The sequence below is a fragment of the Oenanthe melanoleuca genome, chromosome 2 (assembly GCF_029582105.1).
Source record: "Oenanthe melanoleuca isolate GR-GAL-2019-014 chromosome 2, OMel1.0, whole genome shotgun sequence".
Taxonomy (NCBI): domain Eukaryota; kingdom Metazoa; phylum Chordata; class Aves; order Passeriformes; family Muscicapidae; genus Oenanthe; species Oenanthe melanoleuca.
In genome coordinates, this window is record NC_079335.1 from 57,157,924 (window position 1) to 57,181,219 (window position 23,296).

General features: G+C 38.7%; 1 protein-coding gene across 2 annotated transcripts in view; it reads left to right on the forward strand.

Moving 5' to 3' along the window:
* ZNF407 (zinc finger protein 407) overlaps positions 1–23,296 on the forward strand; it is a 335,277-nt gene that overhangs the window by 8,488 nt on the left and 303,493 nt on the right. For both annotated transcript variants that reach the window (XM_056482799.1, XM_056482800.1), the window contains exon 2: positions 17,125–21,951. In XM_056482799.1, the coding sequence (XP_056338774.1) occupies positions 17,169–21,951 (4,783 nt within the window). In that variant the 5' untranslated portion in view covers positions 17,125–17,168. The remainder of the gene's footprint in view (positions 1–17,124; positions 21,952–23,296) is intronic.

The following is a 23,296-nucleotide window of genomic DNA, read 5'->3' on the forward strand; positions in this document are numbered from 1 at the left end:
TATTATGCTGGGGAGTGTTAAATAAACTTTTATTTCAGAGAATGCGTGCCTTTGTATTTTGTATGCCAAGGGTATTTACCCAATAAGGGGATGGGTTTCTGAGGAGGTGACTTCAGGCAGAGGCAATATATTATGCCAGAGGGAGAAGTAGGTGAGCTTTCAGGCACACAAGCTTGTCTTTGTATCTGCTGCTGGTACCAAGATAATGAAAATGCAATTGAAGTAAAAACAAAGTAAATCTCTGAAGTTTATACTTAAATATTGCATGGAAATGCAGGAATGTAAAGAGTATGTCTTTTTAGGGATCAAATAATATTTTATTTATGCATTTGTTGTAAGTACTCAAAGGCCTTTAGTCTTGTCATTAGAAAGTTTTGGATGGCAATATATTGGGTGGCAATATAACTAACACTGCTGAGAAAACTTCGGTTGATGTCACTGTGGCCATGATTTCATTTTTACTTTTTTTTTCAATTATTTTTCATCCTTGTAAGTTATGTTTCTAAGCTCTAAGGAATCTGTTTTGGGAGAAAAGAAATACTTCACATAATATTTAAATCTTGTTTGAATAAACCACCTAGAAGGCACAGGAAAAAAAAAAGCAAAAGGTGTATTCCCCAAAACAAAATCGCAGTAGGAATTTTGCATTATAAAAGATGATGTTCCTAGTGCTGGATTTGTTTAAACTGTCAGAATTGCAAAGCATAAATAATTACATAATTTCACACCTTCCAGTGAAGTCAGACCCTGATTAAGCAGTTGACAGCCTGGAAGAGTCTGCTCTTTGACAGTGATGTCTGTATTCCCTCAATTTGTAGCAACTGCATCTAGGAAAACAAACTGAGCTTTATTCCCTTTACTTTGAATGAGAACCCTTATTGACAAAAGGAGAATATTCTTTTTATTAAAAGTTTTCATACTTTAAATGCACAGATATTTCAGCTTTTCTGCTTTCAGCTAGCATATATTTTGCTGATACCAGGTCTTCTTGCTGTCTTGGTCCATACTGTCTTTCAGTATGTTTGATATTCATATTTCTTTTTTATTCCTTCTTCCTTGCTGTGCTTTTTTTCTTCCTTTTCTTAAACAAATAGACAATATGCTAATATGAACTCTAATAGGAAAAAGGCATTGTTTAACTCAGTTGGGGTACTACTAATCCAGTCACCAAATGTAACCATAACACAGCATGCATTTTAATTATTAAATATAATGGAAACTTTGCATTTTAAATCTAGAGCTATAAACCACTTGTTTGAAAATGCACAGTTCAGTGCTATGATTTTACCTTGTAGTGAATTGCAGGGCAGTATTCTTTGATCAGTTATTACAAGTTGAAGATTAGTAGTATTCAGTGCTTGTGCTAATTTTGAGAGTACATATAGAAGTCACTACAGGTCAAACTGAAGCTCAGTCATGTATGTTTTTAATGATTTAGTGAGCTGACTGGATAAAGCAGTGTTAAAATGTATGGCTAATAAAGTCATGCCAGTCATTCCAAATAGGGGTAATTTAAAGACACATTTTGAGGACTAGTATGCCCCAGATTCTAATATTTTGTAAAATATGCTTTATTCTTAAAAACTATATTGTTGAGGTTTTGCTTCTAGAAATGTTTGTTTGAATAGTTCATGAAAGTACTCCTAATGATCTTTTGGTGATCTTCCACTAAATAAGAGCTGCCAGGTAGAACAAAGAATGTTTTCTCGTCTTTGTTCAATCCACATTTTTGTAATGAATACATTTTGATCATAAGTTCTAATAAATACAATTAATTAAAATAAAATAATCTCCTACTCCATTCAGCATTTTCTGACATGAAGTTTAAAACTATTCCTAGAGTGAATGTAGATTTCAATGACTCTCCATAAAAGATTCCTAGTCCCTGCATAAGACATGCAGGCCTGAACAGGCTCTATTTTCGGGATTAGTGGACACCAAGTTAAGGAGCAGCTGCAGTAGGTTTGGAGGAGGCTGTACTTGGGTGCCTGCAGGTGTGCCTGAGGTACAATAATGAGACTTCTCAGGTTTGTGAGCAGTAAATGATATAGTAGCAGCTCTGCAAAGTCAGTGTCTTTTCTCCAGGTTGCCAGATTTAGCAGCTCTTGTTTTCTGGATTTAGGGTTTGTGCTGGCTGTTTTTCTCTAGCCTAGGGGCTGTCTCATGCTGATTGAGAAGGGACTGCATTTTTTTCTTCCCTTTCTGAATCGGATATGAGATATCAGTACCTAAAACTCCAGGTCTCATCCAGACATTTAAAATCTTGATGTTGAGTAGTACAGTAGTGGCTAACATACCAGGTAGATACAGACATGAGTGATTTTGGGCTGTTGAATTTTGGGGATCGAATGCAGATTTGTGTGCCATGGGACCGTCTCATCCCTTAGAGGGTCCTTGCTGCTTAGCTCAGCCTTTCCTTTCCCTTCTTTTTTCCTGTTGGTGATCTGACATAAATTCAGTAAACCAGCAACTGATTTTATGTTTGCAGCCTCTGCTCTTTGAATCTGGTTGTTCTAAGGATATGTTTGTCTTAAGACACCAATCTTCTCATTCTTTCTCTTGCTCTTTGTTGTTTGTCTCTATTGCAAATCAAGGTATATCAAAATAATGAATGGTGTCAATGTCTAGTAGATCCTTAAAATTCATAATTTGTAGTTCTTTTTGCTCATGTACCTTTTTTGAGTGTGTGGCAGGAGGGTGTGTAGGTAATATCTCTACTGTGTTTGGTTTTTTTATGCATATTTTGGAAATATCCTCTGTTGTCTGTGAATGCCATATTAATCTAGTCCACTAAAAGATCTTCCTGTGAAGGTTACTTTTTAGAACCGTGACTACCTTCAAGCCTGAATCACTGTAGAGAACCAATGAATTTATAAATGTTACTTATTTGTATTGTTGTGGGAATTGGTTGCAATATATATACATAGCCCTCATGGGCTGTAGTTAAAGAATTGCCAAGGGAGAGACTTTTCTGATAAATAAACTTAGCTGAAGACTAAGTAAAGGCTGTATTTGAACACATGACCTTAGTGGTTTCCTCTAAGCAAGAGTGCAGCATCACCAGGGGCACATGGAGCATCTCTGGATTTCAGGTCTTTGCCAGCTTCCCTGGTGCCCCTGAGACAGTGTCTGCAGGCACCTGCCTGGTCTAGCTTGGTCGTTGCTCCTGCCAGCTCATCCAACTCATCAGCTGCACTACGAGAACCAATGCAAGGTTTTACTCCTTTGCTGCTTCTTTCTATTCCTTTCAGACTATAAAGTGGGGACTCTGAAAATAAAGGTAAATTTCGCTGTTGTGATTTTTGTTGTGCACCAGGGAAAAGCTGAAAGTAAGATACTGCTAGCAGGAAATAGTGTAGGTTGTAGCTTGCACCTTAAGGTCATAGGTTGCTTGTCTCTTATTGCTTTATTTCATGCTTTTTTTTGGAATCTGCCTTCTTATGTATGAATTGTTTTCCATGCTGTCTTAAATAAGACCCTTTTAATCCTTGTCTGAACTTCTGATGGTTTTTATCTGCCCTTATTTTTGTGTTCAGTTTTTGTTGCACTGTATGTTGTCTAGTCTCCAGTTCCTGAATTCTCAAGTCTTACATTTTTTAATTGTGAGAACCTTTTCTTTACAGGCTGTTTAGTTGATTTGTCATTTTCAAGATGTGCTAATGTGTTTTGTCTTGTCTCTTCTCTGACACAGGAGATTTTAATGCTCTTTGCTCTTCTTACTTATTTTCCATTTATCCAATTCCCAGTTGTACAGCTGACTTCAGGAGATAGCAGTAGGATAAGATAGCCTGAACCAGCAGGTCAGCAGCAGCTGGAGGCCAGTACCTGGCTCCCATCTGCCCAGGGCCAGCTGACCATCTCCCAGTGGTTCTTCAGGGGATGGGGTGGGAAGATGGGTCTGAATTACAACAGATGTCTCATACCAAATGATTTAACTGGCCAAGAGTTAAAAATTCTTAGTCTTAATTGCTTTTCCCCTTCTCTCACATTCTTTCTTGCCCTCCTTCTGAAACAGATATTCTTTTTTTAAATTTGTAAAAGGAAAAGTATACTAACTTTTACATATGAAGTGGATTTTTACAGCTGAGTATAAATTCCAAAAACTATGTGGTTTATAATTGAAACGCTTATATGGAGAGGGGAGGGCATGTTATAATACATATGTAACCTTTTTCCCCCTCTCTTTAGTGAATAGACCATTTAAACTAAATTAAGTAAAGGATATAAATTCTGTTGTTTCAGTTTTTAATATTTCATGGCTGATTTTATAGATAAAAGTTACATTTAATAATAAATATGAAGAAGAATTTATACAGCCTGTTCTAGTTTGATATGGAACAGCAAATCCCATTTCTCTGTAGCTGTAAAGAAAATTCATTATAATGTCTTTGATTGTAAGAGATGTCTTCATTGTGATTAGTTACACTGATAATAAAACAACCTTTTTACAAATGGCACAAGATACATGAGATCTCATGTGTCTGCCTTTTAATGGCATTGAATGTGTGAATTTGCTACCTTTATTCTGTAGTCCTTTCATTTACAACTGGGCACTTTTAAAATCTACAAGCTATTAAAAATAATCTAATTCAATTTTGCTTTTGAAGCATTCTGGAGAGTGAGCTATTAATGCAACTAGACATTGCTAATTGTTGAGTTTTCAAAATATAAACTAATTTTAATTAAAAAGAAGTGGGATTGTGTAATTTTATTTAATTCTGAATAGCAAGTTTTGTAGATAAAATAATGAAATCTGGTATATGGCATTACTTTACAAATATTTTTTAAGCACCTGAAGAAATATCTTGATTTTTAAATGCCCAGTGAATTTAGTTGTAATAGAAATTAGAGTAATTTAAAACACAGATAGTGGTGTGAGGATGCCCGGGTGAAAAGCTGACTTGATGGCAAGGCCCAAAGAATGGTGGTGAATGGAGGTGAATGGAATTACATCCAGCTGCTGGCTGGTCAGAAGTGGTGCTCTCCAGGACTCAGTACTGGGGCTGGTTCTATTTAATATCTTTATCCATGATCTGAACAAGAGGATCAAGTGCACTCTCAGTCATTTTGCAGACAACACCAAGTTGGGCAGGAGCATTGAACTGCCGAAGGGCAGGAAGGCTCTGCAGAGGGATCTGGACAGGCTGCATCAGTGGGTTGGGGCCAGTTGGGTGTGGTTCAACAAGGCCAAGTGCTGAGTCCTGCCCTTGGGTTACACAACCCCAGGCAGTGCTGCAGGCTGGGGCAGAGTGGCTGGAAAGCTGCTGGTGGAGAAGGACCTGGGGGTGCTGACTGACAGTGGCTGAACATGAGCCAGTGTGTGCCCAGGTGGCCAAGGAGACCAAGGGCTGCCTGGCCTGTATGGGGAATAGTGTGGCCAGCAGGAGCAGGGCAGGGATTGTCCCCCTGTACTCAGCACTGCTGAGCCTGCACCTTGAGCCCTGTGTTCAGATTTGGTATTTGGTCCACTAACATCAACAAAGTCATTGGGGTGCTGGCATGTGTCCAGAGAAGGGCAACAGAGCTGAGGGAGGGTCTGGAGCACAAGTTTTAGAGGAGCTGGGGTTTTGTAGCCTGAGAAAAGGAGGCTCAGGGGAGACCTTATCATTCTGCAAGTACCTGAAAGGAAGTTGTGGCCTGGTGGGGGTTGATCTCTTCTCCCAAGTGACAGGAGTAGTGGAAATGTTGCGCTGGGGGAGGTTTAAATTGTATTTACAAAAAATTCCTTACTGAAAGGGTTGTCAAACCTTGAAACAATCTCCCCATGGAAATGGTGTGGTTTAGCATCCCTGGAGGTATTTAAAGGACATGTGAATGTGGCACTTGTCAGGGATTAGTGGTGAACTTGGCAGTGCTGGGTTAACAGTTTGACTTGATGAACCTGGTCTTTCCCAACCTAAACAATTCTATGATTTGAGGAGAGGGAGTATTTTTGAGAGGTTCATTAAAAAGGGTATTAATTTATTTTTTCCACTGTACATGCACCTAAGAATACTGTCTGTAAAAGTAGTACAGTAGTCTGTAAAAGTAGTACAGAATGAGATAGGTTTAGTGGTTGTAATAAGATTCTTTATCTGTTCATATTGCTATGATTTGTGCTGCTACAGAGGTTGAACCAGTAAAATCTTCTGTATTGTTTAGTATATGGAAATAATATCAGATATTAAATCATGGAAAAGTGGTGGATTTGCTCCAAAATTTTAACTTTTAAAATGGAATTGTATTTTAAATTGTAAAATAGAATTGCAAGGTCACGGTTAGAAGTGAATTCCTTTCCTGTTTCATGTAAAAAGAATTTGATGTTTTAGAATGAGGAAGGATGCTTAGCTGACAAAAGAGAAGTTGCATTTGATTATCAAATACACATGGAATTTACCAGAAAGTGAATCATAGCTCTTGGGGAAAAATAGGATGTGGTCCTCAAGTCTTCTGGAAAATTCATGATGGAACAGCACACTTAATGTTAGGTTTCACTATAAAAGACATGAACCAACATTTCTGCTCTGTTAACTGTAAGGTTTAATTTTACACTGTTGTCTCTTTTCCACTGATGATAACAACTAGGAAAAGAGTTAACTTGTTTAAGTTTTTCCCAGGGTGAAAACAAGGGAAATGTCTGTTGATGACTGAAACAGATGACTAAATATTCTTTTTACCCTCTGGGAGATAAACAGGCTGTACCAGGACCCTTTACTGTAGGAAGCAGCCCCTTTGACCTGCAGTCGCTTTCTGTGCCCACATTGCTCAGTCAGAGGGACTCACTCTGTGGTCTGGGCTGCTCCCTCAACTGAGAGCTGCTAAAACCCCGCCCATCTGTGGGGGGCAGATCTGGCATTGTGTCCTGGCTGCTTTGCTGTGATAAGTCACCACACAGGTCGCCCATCATGTGGTCCCTCAGATCCTGTGGGTGTTTGAGCTCAGCAACAGCCTGCTTAGTGATATGTCAATTTTTTTCTGCCAGGAAAGTGTTGGAGCAGGTGCAATTTATTACTCCAGCTTGGTCTCCGGGTACTTGCCTATGGTGGTTACTGTGTATGTTTTCTGTGTTCATTAGAACCTATTGATCTTGGGAAAGTTTGTGGGATTGATTTCAACTTGGTGTTTTTCAGGGAATTAGTAGTATTTTTAGTAATAACACTCTCCTAAAGCATCCGTGAGAGAAAGAGTGACTATGTATTGAGGAAATACAGAGTCTCTGCAACCAAGTTGCAGTTCTGCCCCAGCTCCCAAGGTCCCCCTGCCCAGGCAAGTGATGTGTGGTCCTTCTGTGACTTTCTGTGATGCCCAGGAACTGTGTCTGGGAAGTGTCTAGCAGGATCTGCACTCCTTGCCCAGGAGGGCCTTGGGGAGCAGAAGGCCATGCCTGGGGCCACCAGGTTGACCAGACACATCTTCCTAGTCTGTGGAAGAGGATGGCTCTGGTGCCACCCTGACCATGCCAGATGATAGTGGGGTTAGCAGTGGCTCCATGTGCCTGCTGGGCTCTGGTGGGAGGGAGAGACTCCCCACACCTTGGGCTCCATTGCTGGTATTTCCCAGGGAGCTGTTTGATATTATGGTGCTGATGGGAGATTGGAGTTTAATTTGATAAACCAGTAGCTGAAGGAAATGTGTTGCAGTCTTGTGTAGCTGTTTAATAGTGTGCTTCAAAATAGGGTAAGGGTTTTGCACACTGAAGATACCCAGGAAGCAAGGTGCAGCTCTTAGAGCAGAGTGAAGCTTCATAATTTTGTAGGTATTAGGGGAGTGGTCCCCAGTGCAACTGTTCCCTATTGCTACAGCCCATGCACCACTGTTTCAGGAGAGATGAAAGTGTTGTCAGGTGATTCCTTTCTTGGGAATGCAGTTGAACATGAGTGCCTCAAAATCATGCTACTGCTTTGCACATGTTTTGGCATATTGCTGGTTCTGGAAGAGAGCTGGGTTTCAGGGCCTGATTTAGGTAAGCACCAAATTTGTTGTATTGAAACAAATTGACATGGGGGGAAAGGGATACTGCTAATGAACAGCAGCATTTGAAACATTCATGGTATTTGTTGCCAAACTATCAGTAAGTGTGAATGCTTTGGACTAGTAAATGGTTTTTTTTTTTATAAGTGATGGTGGTGTCATCAAGAGGCTTTTCTTTGTCTTCAGTTCCTTCCCTCCTTCAATTGTATCTGCCTAGGACCTATTCTGGGAAGATGTGGTTTCATCATATGGGCTGCAGCAGGAGGTAGAAGCTGCTCTGGCATACTCTGGCCTCTCTCTCTGGGATAGCAATGCCTTCTCCTTCATTCACTCTCACTTTCCACCAGCCGACTAAGAGTGTGTTTTGCTGGGGAGAGTGGGAGCCTGCTTGGCCTTTAGCCTCTTTTTGGTCCTCATCTGAAGTGAAGGAGGCTTTTGTAGCTACATGGCTTAGTTCTTCTAGTGAAGGGCTTGAGGATGGTGAAGGGAAAAGGCTCCATGGTATGCCATAGTAGTATCTCTTGACTGCTATCACAGGCACCACAGAAGTCATGAAAATTTTTTGTATTGTCCCATATTACCAGTGCTTGGACTCATATTGCCACTGTCACACTGGTATGCCTCCCGTTGCTGTCTTGTATTGGTCTCTATCTCTTGACACAGACAGATGTGTCACAGATGGAAATTGGAGTAAAGGTCAGTTGTAATCCCTGAACTGTTCTGAGTACAGAACTACATACCATTAGCAGTTCTGCAGTGACTATAGCTGAAGTGTGGGTTTGTTCACCTGAACTCAGGTAACAATTACTTCTGGAGGAAGACAGGCTTTGCACAGCTGTGCATGGTTTAAGTCATAGTCATGATCATCTAAGTTACTGGGGGGAAAACATCCCTCTCTGTATTGCAGAGGAGGTGGCAGTACTGTTGTGATTGCTTGCTTGTACTACAGGAAAGCATTAAGGAGAAAAGGTGTGATTTGTCATGCAGCTTTTCCTTTGTTTGTTAAGGGTTTACCCTCTCTGTAGCTGAGGTTTGTGTACAGCTATCACCTATTTATACTGATTCCTAATGATGGATATTTCTTTTGGTTAGAAGTCCAATACAAATATATAAATATAAATCAGGAAAGGCTGGTTTGTTTGCTTTGCTAAACTGTGCTGGAGAACTGCCTGTGCTGGCAGGATTTGGGACATTATCTATTACACAGAGCCTTTCTAACTGCACACTGGTATGAGGCAGGCCCCTGCTTCCTCTGTGCTTCTCCCCAACACCCTCTGCTTTATGTAAACAACACAGCTGGAAAATCAAAACTGAAAAAAAGTCTATTTTATATGTCTTGTAGGATTGAGCTGAAATACTTCTGGTGTGCTCACTTCTATTTTGCTGGAGAGAAAAACAGAGTTTGTTTCTAATAGTTAAATTTTTGAGTCTGTCTGTGTGTTTACTGACATACAATTTGATATAGACAGACATGTAAATATGCACATTCTAATAAATATTCTAATTGAATAATATCAGCTGTCATTTAGTAGATATGTCTACCAATGGAACATTTAGCACTTTTCTGTGTGATCTGCTTTTCTCAGATGGAATGCAATTACTTCCTTGTATGAAGTGGCCACCAGGTGTCATCAGAATGCTTTTTATTAACGTCTCCTTTTCTTCAGAAGCATATGCACACTTTGTATTTTCTGGAAACTTTGTTAACCTATCACACAAAAAATCCAAAGTTTTTCTGTTACCTTGTGGAGGTTCTTTGGACCTCTAGTACCTGTTCAGCCAAAAATTAATGCAGCTCTTTTCAGCTGAGCTTCTTGAAGAGGCAGCAGATAAGGGAAACAGTGCACGCGAGTGAGAAGCATGTCTGTAAATACACTGATTACTGCATGCATTCTTTTCTTGAAAATTTAACTGGTGATAAATACAGTAGTAGTGGATGACAAATGTGTCCCAGGCTGTGATGGTAGAGGCCTCTTGTTGCTTTCTGTATGAAATGGAAGTTTTAAGCAAGGGACCAAAAAAGCCATCCTTTTTTGTCTTTTGGATTTAATTTTGAGCAAAGTTTGATGGAAATTTATTAAGTCTTCACAAATATTAAACATCAGAGTAGCCTAGGAAATTCATATTTCTTATGTTTTTAGAGGAGAAAATAAGACTTCTAGGATCAGGTTTTTAGGGTAAAATTTACAAGAGCCAATTTACATGTAGCAGCAATTGCAACTTGCTTTTATCTTGTGCTGCCGAAGTTTAGGAAGAAGTTGACTTACATTTTTTTCAAGTGTCAGTGATAGTGCTGTATACTTCTCTGATGAATTCCAGTGTGATCCACTGTACTTAAGAGGGTACTACAGTCAACAGTAGAAAAGGATTCAAATTGCATTTTACTTTTTTCTTCTCTCTAGTTTTAATTCGTATACTTGGTGAGAATTGTATCTTGCATGAAAGCATGTAATTTGGAGAATTCCCATCAACCACAGAAGTTACTAGTGGATGTGGAAAATAGTATTTCTTTTCTGGATGTGATAAACTCACTAAAATGAAACATTTTGGAAAAGACTTAGAAAGTGCTTTTCATCCATAAATATCACAGTGCTATATGAATGCAGTCTTTCTTGGATCCTTAGAAGTTCCTGCTGAATGTTTTTATTGCTATTGTTATGTGTATGCCTTGCTCTGGAAACAGTCAGAATTCTTTGATTTTAAAATTCAAAATATACAGACCTTCTTATATCTTCAAAAATTGAAAGTATGGAGGTTATATAACAATTTTTAGGAGATATTAGTACATTTCCTCTGATTCTCTGTCTTGCACATGCATTCCTATTGATTCTGACTGCACTTGAAATGAACGTATATCTGTGTGTGTCTTTCGTTGACTTCCTCTTCAAAGCTGATCTAATCAGTGTTCCCTGCTGCATTTAGCAGCATTTGGCTCTTTTTGAAATGAGTGGATGACGAACTAGGGAGTCTGTGTGTTGCCAATATCTGCCCACCTGGAAGTGTTCTGAGTGGTTTGGAAGCAGAAGCAAGTGGGATGTGGATAGTATCACAGGTGCATTTCCCTGCGATGCCATTACAGTTTTTTTCTGGTGGCTGTGAGAAAATGAAACTAATGGGTGCAGGTAACTCCCCATTTTCAGTGATTCCCAGGGGATGGCTATCAGTAGTCTTCTTATTTTGTCACTTGAACTATTCTGGATAGACCTGTGTGGAAATTTCAGAGTCTTTAGTTTTGGAAGTCTGCAGCTTATTTGGAAGTCTGTTCCAAAAATGGAAAGTAGAAATTTTGCTGTCCTAGGAAAGTGGTGGCCTTATGTGAAGAACAGGCTCATGATGTAAAGCTTGAAGTTCCAGCATTTTTGAGCTGCAAGGGAAAACAAATGTTTGTAATGGATATCATCAAATTCTCCTCAAAGAACGAGGATCTTTGTTCCATTTGAATCGATAACTGTATTGTCTCCTGTATTCCATTATTGAGGAGACTGTTAGCTTGGATTAATCTTTCTGAAGGAAGTGAGGTAATTTTGTAAGGCCTTAAGACAGACATATGATTTGATTTAGGAAAGATGTTGTGCCCCTGAGAAGATGCTTATTTGACACAATGGTCATACAATGAGATGAGTTGTTAACATGCAGTTTTGTGCAGGCTATTTATGGAGCTCATTAAAATGATTTTGCTTCATTGTATCCATGATTTCACTGAAAGAAATAATTGTCTGAAAAGGGGAATTTTTACTGGGAAAAAAATGAAACTCTGTTTTCCATATGTTGCACCCTTTACAAACACCACAGATTGGGCATTGAATACTTGGAGACAATAGTACTTGTGACTGAGAAGTGCTCTGGAAATTCTAATGCTGGGATTAGCATTTAAAAAAAAAAAAAAAGTAAAGTTAGTACTTGTAAATAAACTTTTTTGTGTTTTTCTGTACACATGCCTTCCCCTTCTCTTTGCATATGACCAAAGAGACAAGTAAATAAAATTGTATTACCATCAAGTTAAGGAACTTTGAAGTTTACTGCAGTTTTGTTGGTCATTGCTAAATTCTTTGTCCTTTTGATCTTAATTTAAGATTACTACTTTCTAAATTCCATCTGAGGATTAGAGCAGTGCAGGTCTTACACTGCAAAGCTTAACTGCAGTGTCTCCACCTTCTGGCATAGTAAGACATTATATACTGTTTTTTTTGGACCAGTGGTAAAAAATCAGAAAACTCAAATATAATGTTTTCTATTTTCATCAAAGAAAAAAGGCTTCTGTTCACAAATGACTTATGCTTGTGTAGAGAACTGTAGCAGATGCTATGTCAATATACAAAAAAACTTTTTACAAAGAATACAAAAGTGAGTTGTTATCAGGTAAAAAATGGTGATGACTGCTCAAGAAGTGCTATTTTTCTCTTTTTATTTTTTATGAATTTTCTACTTTACAGATAGTAAGATGGTGCTGAATTGTGATTGCGGGATGTCTCTTAAATTAGTTTAAATGTTGAAACAAAGCCTCCATGATTCTGATGATTTGGAAATCCCAGTGGATGAAAGGGGACAATCTTTAGCTATACTGGTTTATGTGATATTGCCAAAATACTATGTATTACCCACTTGCAATTTAAAAATGTGTGTCTTATACTTTCTGTAAGGATTTGGATAGTTGATCTGTGCAGATGTAACACACATAACAAATATTCTGCTTTTGAAGGTCTTGAAAACATGTTTCATTTCTTTCAGATACTAAGGAAATTACTGAAGAACAGCACTATGTTTGAGCACCTATTTATAGTAGAACTATGAGCATAGCTTTTTCTGAGCGAAAATTTTGGGGCCACAACAGGTTTCTTTCCAGAACTCAGGAACAGCAGTGTGCTGCAAAAAACCTTAAAATGCATTAGGTAATGTATGACTGTCTCCAAGCAGAAGAATTTGTTAACCTGAAGCTAATGTGGCAAATTAATTTTTGGTCATATCCTTTAAGGATCTGTTCAGCTATACTTGATTTATATGAACATTAACAAAAGATTTATGTTACAAAAAGTCAACCCACTTTTGAGTTAGAACAGCTTCATTTTGAACATCGAATATGATGTTAAGAGAGCGCTGTTTGACAGAACCAGGCTTTAAACTGTGGAAATATAAGGATTTGGCTGCTGTCTGCTTAGCTTGGGATTGATCCTGTGCTGCAGTTTTCTGCTGTGCTGTATCTGGCATTACCATTGGCGCAATCTTGGAGCCTATAAAAATATATTTTGGATTATTTATGCAATACTTGAAGTGGTTATGTATTGTTGCACTTAAAGCAGTTATTACTTGTGGAAATGTTTCCAGATCATTCTTTAAAAGATGAAGGTAGCAGGAAACACAAGGAGGTTTACATCTTGCATTGATTTTAGTCTTGTTGATCCACAAATAAGATCTTCCCCATTCCTACTGCTGTACAAATTTGGCAGCATTACATTGCTATCAGAAGGTTTACTTGATCACACTAACAAGTAGGAGTTAGGTTTAAGCATATGCTTAAGGTGTCTGGCTTCAGAGGGTTACTTGTTACATCTAGAGCGTGTTCTTAGATCAGGTTAGTAAAATTCCAGATGCTAATTCTTTGCTTGTGATGATGATCCCTGTGCCAGATGAAGGCTTGATCCAAGATTAATTTTGCAAAAAGAAAATTTGCAAAATTTTCTTACATTGTTGCTGGGACTGCCCAAACTTTGAGTGCTGTTGATGCCTTCTCCAATGCATTGATTCCTCTATATTACAATACCAACTGCAGGCTAGCCCTTAATTAGTGTGGATTTGGTTTAGGCAGGCAGAGGATTAGGACCACTCAGATTTATGACCAACTTGTGCTTTGCCATTGTCCTAGTGCCCGGTGGCAAATCTGGGAAGTAGCTTTTGGGAATGAAGAGCAGAGGCACTACAGGCTCTTTTTGTCTAGAGTCAGCTGATGGTGTGCTGAATGCCTTCTTTGAGTAGTGATAGCCATTCCTGCAATATATTTGTGCAGGAAGGAGCCCACAGCTGCATTTGGGTGAGACGCTACTCTGCCATCAAGGAAGCTGAGCTATGTGCTATTGAAATTGTGTTAGAGGCATGGGAGTGTGATCTGAGCAAAGGCTGTAGCAGGAAGAAGCAGAGACATGGTCCAGTGCTCCAGATCTTGTGTGAGATGTGGAAAACTCAGAGGTCAGCAAATTGCTGGTCATGGTCCCAGCAAAAAGTAGTGATAGTAGTCCTTAAGTGTCTATCAGAACATGTGCTCTTGTCCTGCAGACAACTTTAAGAGAGAGCTAAAAGAAATTGGAGGCTATTTAATTCCTTAGATTAATTAATATAGAGGCAGTTTTAGAGAGACAGCAGCAACTACCTCATAGATGTTCTCTTTCATAGAGAATACTTTCTGGGTTTTGGTTTCATGCAAGTGCAGACTTCCATGTAGTGATATTTTGACACAGATTATATGGAAGTGGGACGGAGGAAGATGTAGCTTTGGGAAGGGTGTAGGGGTAGACTATCTTCATGGAAACTTAGATGTGTGGTAGTGATGAAGTTGGTAAAGGTATATCATTACCACATGTTGCCACAGGTAGCCTGCTGTGCAGCTGGAGAGAAATTGCCTTGATAATGCTTACTGGTTGTGGGAGTAGATATGAGACTGTTGACTTCATTAGGAGAACAGAGTGCAGTCCCAGTCTGCATGCTAGAAGTTTGTCATGAAATGAAGGCAGAGATAAGGAATTAGGCAAGAAGTCTGGGGTGTAAATCATCTTAGCATATTTGGATTACACATATGATTATTTTAATTTCATACTGAGGTTATTGGCAGCACCTATGCGGTTTATGTTTTGCATTTTTCACTTTTTTAGCAGCTAGTTTTTAGTTCTTACTACAAGCAGTTGACAAAGATAAAATAGAGGAAATGCATTTTTTTCCTAAGCACTAGAAAAATCCATAACTGATGCAGTTGAATGGGAGATAAGGTTGGACACCCTAACTGGGATTGCAGTCTGGGCACAGAGCAGGATGAACTTCTACTGGAGACTTACTGAACAAATGCTGGGAAACAAGCATAAACCTGCAGAGACTGTGTGCAGAAAATCAACCATGTTTTTTAGATGTGCAAGTGGCCGGTGGAGATGAGCTAAATTTCTGGGGAAGTGGCAGAGAAGGCCACATTTTTGTTGATGCAGAAACCTCTAATTATCCTGATACAACTTTTGATAACGGAAATGTTCAATGCCAGTATTATTTCACTGCTGGACAAATTTCCTGATAAGTCTTATGGATTTATCTGAGAGAAAAATATCCTATAAAGAAGGTAGAGAATTAGTTTGAGATTTCAAAGCATCTTGTACAGCAAATGAAAAACTGCTGCTCTTCCCCAGGCCCAAGAGAAGAGTGATTGGGTCTCGGTGGTGGGCTGGGAACCTGCTGTGGAGGTGCAGCAAGGCGAAGGATCCACGGTTGCTTGTTTAAAGATGGACTTGTGACACTCCTTGCTGAAGTAACTTGATATTTGGCATTATATAAATAAAGTTATACTGCAGTTAAACCACATAATTTTCATCTGATCTTTTTTTCTGTATCCCAAATAGTGCTCATAACCTTTTCTTGGGTAAGCTTGTACTTCAAAGGCTTAATCTGGTCCTGCTATTAATTGCTGTTTTTGAGCATACTAACAATGAGCTGACTTATACCAGCTGAGGCTATAGCCCTGACTGTTTTCCTTCTGACTAATTGTGATTAGTTTCCACGTGGTTTTGGTTTCCATGATGTGAACAAAGAAAAATAGTAGTGCATAAGAATCAGAAAACCATGTTTAGGGGACAATATCATGATCCTTCAAAGGGCTTTTGTGATCTAGAGGTGGTTATTCTCTTGCTATTTAATTATAACTAGCTTGGTGTAGGTTTGGTCAGTGCTTCAGCTCAATGAGAGACCTACAATTGAAAAACTGTTCAATGTACGTGACTAATGTGCACTCAGTTCCTTAGGGGCCTTCCATAAATTATTCTTAAGCAGAAAAACACTTTTTTCTTCCATAGAAAATAAGTCCAACAGATTTGAATTTATTTTCTCAGTTTAATACTTTCTTACTTCGTCCTCAAAATTAAGCATAATTATTTTTTTTACCATGTTCTTGAATAGTTTTTTGTTATCTACGTTATCTGTATCAACATTGCAATTACTTAATCTTGTCAGGAAGTACTTACAATTGTGGTCATGGCCTCATTCAATGGGTAACTGAACAAAAAACTGAATACTTGGATCTGCAGCAAATTGATGTCTAAATCATAGTGTAAAGCACATAGATAAACATTTAGTATTTAATCATCTGTTAAAATGAAATGCATTTTCAATTCTCAGTTGCTTCATATCAAAATGAAAAGGTAATAAATGTCAAGATTTGATTTCCCATCCCCATCCCTCTTATAAACTGTGTTGGTAGCATCAGTTTTCTAGTGGTGGCATTTACTTGGAAGCAGGAGGGTCACACGAGGCAGTTGAGCAAAAGCTTTTGGTAACTGGATTTGAATGATTAGAGTTTGTGCTGGATCTCAAAGGTGCTGCCCTTCTTTGCACTGTTATTTCATGACTTTTTGTTTCTCCTCCCTAACTGGGAAATGATGTTTTAGAGGATATTTTAGGAAGAATGGGAAGCTATTCTTGAAGCATATTCTTTTAAAAGGTGGTTTATTTGTGTTTTTTCTCTTTAGCAGATAACCTAACAGAGGAAGGAAAGCAAGCTGAATACTTAAAATATTTAGCATTTATGTTGGCTTTGTTTTGCTTATTGTTGCAGTCATGATTATTTCTCCTGGGAACTTTTAAATCTGGGAGGCTGATTTTCTAGTTCAGGAGAAGTTAAATATTCCATGACCAGTTCCCTGAAAGCTGTTAGTATTTTATGTCCTAAATACACTTCCAGAAGCAAAGGTCACATTTGTCTGCCCAGGTTTAAAAGATTACTTGATTATATAAAAACAATGGGATCTAAGTGTTTGCTCACATGGTGCTCATCTCAGTGAGAGCTCTGTAACTAGAATGATGAAACTGTCGCCTCATGTCTTTCTTCCTGTCATGATTTTAATTTTCTGTATTGCACGGGGTTTTAAAAATTTAATTATTTTAAACATTAAGTTTGCATAAAAGACTAATAATAACTCTTTTGTTTTGTAGGTGCTAAACCAAATGATCTACAGTTGGTAATATCACTATTAAGAATGGATGGGGAGGAAAATAAGAAGAGAGATGATGTTGATGAGAATTTACAAGTTGAGTTGACAGAAGAATCCCTAAGAAATACATCAGGAGAAAATGCTGGATGTCACTCTTCATCTCAGCAGAAAACAAGGCTTACATCAGATGAAGTGTTCAGGGACCTTGAAAAGAAAGAAAGAGAGAATGGCACAAACCAAACAGCACTGTCAGAATCACCAAACCTGGATATTGTTGAAGCAGAGAAACCTGAAAATGTTTCCAGGAAAAGAAAGCACAGTTCTTCAGAAGACATGAAAGACAGTGGAAGGAAATTGCAAAAAGTTTTAGCTGGAGAAGCATGTGGTATGATACCTGGAACTGTAAAGAGGGAAGGAGTCACCAGTTGTCCTGAGAGAGACATATTTAATTCAGATATCCTGTGCCTACGTTATGATTTCAGATGTGCTGCTGCTGATGCCATATTGAAAATTCACGAGGAAAAGAAACATTCACGAGAGGTGTCAGCTGCTGTTCCTGATAAATTATATTCTTCAGAAGAAATCAGTGTGGTCTGTAAAGCTGGAAACAAAGACAAAGACCCTAAAGGCAAAATGAGTGATCAGTGTTTACCTTCCTGCTCTGATAATGAAAAACATAAACAAGAAAGCCTCTCTAAACCATCCAAAGAGCAAACACGCCCTCAGTGTAGTTTCATAGGTGAGTGTAGTTCAACATCACATATGCATGTTAAGCAAGATCGTGAGAAATCCAAGATATTTTCTTGTGATCTTTGTGGTTTTCAGAGTGCTGAAGAGAGTCTCCTAAATTCTCATTTCCTTGGCAAGACTCACCTTCGACGCCAAAATCTTGCTGCACGGGGAGGATTTGTACAGATATTGACAAAAAAATCCTTTAAAAACCAACAATCTACTGCAACCAAAGAGAGGAATGTCAGGGCAAAACCAGGGACCAATAAATTAAGGGCAAGAACTGCTGATGCAAAAGAATTAAGTGTTAGCAGTGCAATGAAAGGCTCAAAAGTAAGTTTGTCTAAACAAAATGATGGCAGTGAACTTGTTGCAATGATGCTATCTTCAAATACTCCCACTGCAAAAAAAGATACTGTGATGGAGGAAACGTTGCTTTCTTCTGGTACAGAAGGAAATGATAAAGCTCATACTGAAAAACTAACAATAGCGGGACCATCAGAAAATATCTTGCAGAAAACAGAATCCCTTCCAACTACCAAAAAGCTACTTAACAGTTTACACAGGACAAGGAGATTTGATAAACGGAAACACAAAGGAAATGTTTTCTTGTCAGGGTATTCATTTGGACAGAGTAGGTCTTCTAGATTAAAAAGGCAGGTTAAAAGAAGATACAGCTTGTTGGGGAATAGTAAGAGACCCAAATCTGACCCTCAGAGAGTACATGTGAAGCCTATCTCCAGCACACAGCTTAAACATGATGAATCAAGCCCTGTGTCACATAGAGAACTAGAAACAGATGCTAAAAGTAATTGTATTACTGCTGCAGAAATACAAGATCTTACTGAATACAAGCCAAATACCCCTTCTTCTAGCGCTGCAGATGCCAAAGATTCTGAAGTTAAACTTACTGCTGCTGATGGTGCTCTTCATACTTGCATGGATTGTGGTCATGTTTTTCATGACCGAGAAAGTTTGGAAACTCATGTTGCAAAGCTTCATACAAAAAGGATCCAGTTTCATTGTCAGATGTGTGGCTACTCCTCTGGAGTCAGGGAGGACATGAAGCAACACTGTCAGGACAGTAAACACCAGATGGGTGCTTGTAGCTTTCATTGTCAACTCTGTTCATTTACCAGCTTGAATGTGGTCAGCTTTCAAAGGCATATGAGTGAAGTGCATAATATGTCCCATAGTTGTCCAGCTTGCATGCTTTTTTTTCAGTTGGAAGAAGAGCTGATAAATCATCAAAAAAATGAGAAACATGATGGTTCATTATTTCAGCAAGCTACTCAACTGAGTAACACTGATCATACCTTACAAGTGGTATCTTACAGTGACTCAGTATTGAACAATAGCCAAAGACTTGCAAAGGAAATGGAAGTGTCAATGCAAGCAAAAACTCCAGACTCTTCCTTCATAAATCACAGGAATGAACTAAAGCATTCTGTTCTGAATAAAACCCAATTTCAATGTAAAAAGTGTTTTTATAAGACAAGATCTTCCACCGTTCTTACGAGGCACATTAAACTCCGACATGCACAAGAGTATCACTTCCTTTGTAAAGCATGTAATCTCTACTCACTGAGTAAGGAAGGAATGGAGAAACATATCAAAAGAAGCAAGCATCTTGAAAATGCCAGGAAAAACAACATTGGACTACGTTTTGAAGAATGTATTGTAAAGGTTTGCGTTGGTGTTGGCGGCATTAAATCAGTGGTGGATACTTCCACTGGGAGTGGAAATACAGAGTTGGATAAAGAAATTATACATGTTTCATCCTCTTCTGTGGAAAACATACCGAGAAATAAGGAATTTGTTCCACTTGAGCAGAGGATTGGTGAAAATGAATTGGTTTTAGGTGATGCATCCAGAGGAGGGAAACCTAAAGGTACTGTTTCTAGGACGTGTACCCATTGTGGTCTTTTGGCCTCCAGTGTTACGAATTTGACTGTTCATATCAGGAGAAAGCACAGTCATCAATACAGCTATTTGTGTAAGGTTTGCAACTATTACACTGTCACCAAAGGAGATATGGAACGTCACTGTGCAACCAAAAAACACAAAAGCCGTGTTGAAATTGAAGGATGTGGAAAACCGAACTCGGAGATCATCGTTAGCCCTGAAGGAGGTAATTTTGAATCCATTAGCAAGAAGATGAACAGCTCTGTGACTGCCTTGCCTGAGCACATTGAGGATGGTGGCCTGTCATCAGATTTGGAAAATTCTGTCGTAGACAATCAGGAAGCTGAGCGAGGAGATGCTGAGTTAAAGGCTGTGGATGCCAGTAGGCTGCCAGATTTGCAGCCCGCTAGGAATTCATCGAATATAAACCAATGTGTGTTGCTGGAACCAGCAATGGCTGCTCAAGATTGTGACCCAAGCTTCCAGAGAAGAGCCATGGGTGCAAATGACAACAAGTGCGAACACTGCAGCTTCATTGCTCATTCTGCTGCTTCTTTAGAGCTGCACGTGAAGCGAAAACATACAAAACAATTTGAATACTACTGCATGGCTTGTGACTACTATGCTGTTACTCGCAGAGAGATGATAAGGCATGCAGCAACAGAGAAACATAAAATTAGAAGAGAATCTTGTGTTTATTCTTCTTCTGGGGAGGAAGCAAATACAGCAAATATCACTAAAGAAGGCACTGCTTTGCCTCAAGAGGAGCACCATCACAGTACAGGAGAATCAAAAGGTATTTTAGATGAAACAAAGTGTGCCAATGATGCATCAGAAGGTGGTCATATGAATAAAAGCTTTACTGAGTGTACTGCCTTAAATGAAAATACATCTCCAGGAATCTCTAAAGATGTCAGTTCCCAAAATGCAGTAGGAGATGAACTTGATAAGGAGTCTAGAAATGGAGGAGAAAACCCTTTTTGTGAACGATTCCAGCAAACTCCTCAGAAAGATAAGGTTGTTGAACTTGTTAAGGAAGTATCAATTAAAGAAACAGGTACTTGTGATGTGCAGAAAAGTAAGCATGGTCAGGAGCTGCTCAACACAGATGATGATTGCACTGCAGGAGATCAAAATAGATCAAGCAACACAAACTTCAATTCAGAAAAAGGTGTGGAGAGCTTGGAAGAAAATAGTGAAAACCCAGAAGCAGAGTGTAGAAATCAAGACAGTCTCAAAAAAAAATCACTGAAGAAAAATAACCCACTTATGCTAAGTCTTCCAGAAACAACTAGTGCAGTAGAGCAATCAAATTTTGCTGGAAACGCTGGAGAAACAGTACAAAATAGACATAGTTTAGATGGTAACAGAAGTTTCAGAGAGGATCCTACTGGGGAGGAGGAAGAAGCCCTTATGGAAGCACAACATGAAGCTGAAGTAACTATAAATAACAATGTTTGGGAGGCAGATGGCTCAACAGCTGAGGGCACACAAAGTAGTAATGAGGCTTTAGGAACAGTTATCAATGCTGATGACAAAGGAAAGGCAATGCAAAATGTTGGCAAGTTTGATTCTTCTATAGTGAGGTTAAAAAGTCATCAAGATGGGGAGGCCCCTGACCATTCTGCAGAAGGACTAATGTCAGGGGCAGTGAAAGCTAGTGAGCTCACAGTGAAAACAGACACTTCAACAAGTGGTGGGAAAAAGAAGAAGTCAGAGGGAATTTCCCTTGGGGAATCGACACGTATTCGCTGCGATGACTGTGGCTTTCTAGCAGATGGTTTGAGCGGACTAAATGTTCACATAGCCATGAAACATCCTTCAAAAGAAAAGCATTTTCATTGCTTACTCTGTGGAAAATCATTTTACACAGAAAGCAACCTTCACCAGCACTTGGCCAGTGCTGGGCACATGCGTAACGAGCAGGCGAGCGTGGAGGAGCTGCCCGAAGGAGGCGCAACCTTCAAGTGTTTGAAGTGCACGGAGCCCTTCGATTCAGAGCAGAGCTTGTTTCTCCACATCAAAGAGCAACATGAAGAGCTGCTGCGGGAAGTCAATAAATACATTGTTGAAGACACTGAGCAGATTAACCGGGAGAGGGAGGAGAACCAAGGCAATGTCTGCAAGTATTGTGGGAAGATGTGTAGAAGTAGCAATTCCATGGCCTTCCTAGCTCACATCCGTACCCACACAGGTATGGAAATGCTGTCGTTGCAACTGGTCTCTTTCAAAGGGAGTGAATTATACCATTGGTCTTTCTCTGCTTGTTAAGCCTTTTTAGTATTTCTAATGAACTTGCATTTGTATCGCCTGATGAGCCCTGATGAAATTCAAAATTATCTAAAAGGGTATGAAAATACAGTGATCAAAGGGCAGAAAATGTAAGAACATTTCAAGTACAGTCACCCTTCTGCTTTTTGTTTCATATAGAGAGATTTTCTTCCTTTTAATCTCAATTGTAACCATTGATGGGTTCTTATATTTATATAATGAAGCTGTGGTGGTTTGAGAGAACGATTATCTGTTCTTTCTAACTTTCTCTTCTGTGTGGTTGTTTAATAGCCAGATTGTTTATTTCATTTCCATTAAGTGAAACTTTCAGCATTACATAATGCTTCAGAATAGGCATTTGATATTACGTCATTCCTAAATAAATACAAATAAGAAACAACAAGAGGTTTTTGTAGAAATAAGTTATAGCTGTTGGAATTGGTCAGCCTTTTTGGAAGGTGGCATGTGGTGCTGATGTGTTGCACAGGGATGTAGCATCTGATTTAGTTTCTGTGCTGATCACACTTTAAATTCATTTTTATGTTTAATTTTAAGTGGAAAATTTAAAAACATTTCTGTAGAAAAATGCATAAGCTGCAGTTCTAAATTTATGTAAAAATTCACTGCGATGTTTCTATAAACCTGCCATACATTCTTTATTTTAAATAGACAGCTTTTCTAAATCACTGAGCTCTGCTTAGACAAGTGGTGTCTCCATGGTTGAATTTATGAGTGGATTTGAATAATAAATTCACATTTCAATGAACATATTTTCATTAAAACTGTAAGGTTTATTTTACTGTACTTTTAAATAATGGCTTATTATGGAAGCTATAGTTTAAATTCATGCAGTATTTGAAACTTAGTGCATGGTTACAAGGAAGAGAACAAAAAGGTAAGAAAAAAGAAGCATAAAAGAATGGTAATTCCTGGCATAATCCTAAAATAGTTTTGTAAGTTTTTTTTTATGAAAAGGCAAGGGCGTGACTGGACAACAAATCCTAAAAATTAATCTTGGGGAGCAGGGACATTGTATTTCAAACCTTTCAAAGTATTTTAGTATAACTGCAGTATTCATGTATACCAATAACTCACATACTTAATACTTTCAGCATTACTTCTGTCCTGTCAATAGCACAGTTATTTGTATTGCTTCAGCTAATATCCAACTTTGAATGCAGTGTTAAGTCTTTTTAGAGGGATGCTCATGTTCACATGGTCAGAACAGCTGTATAAGCCCTTAATATGCCCTCTTACGGCAGATAAAA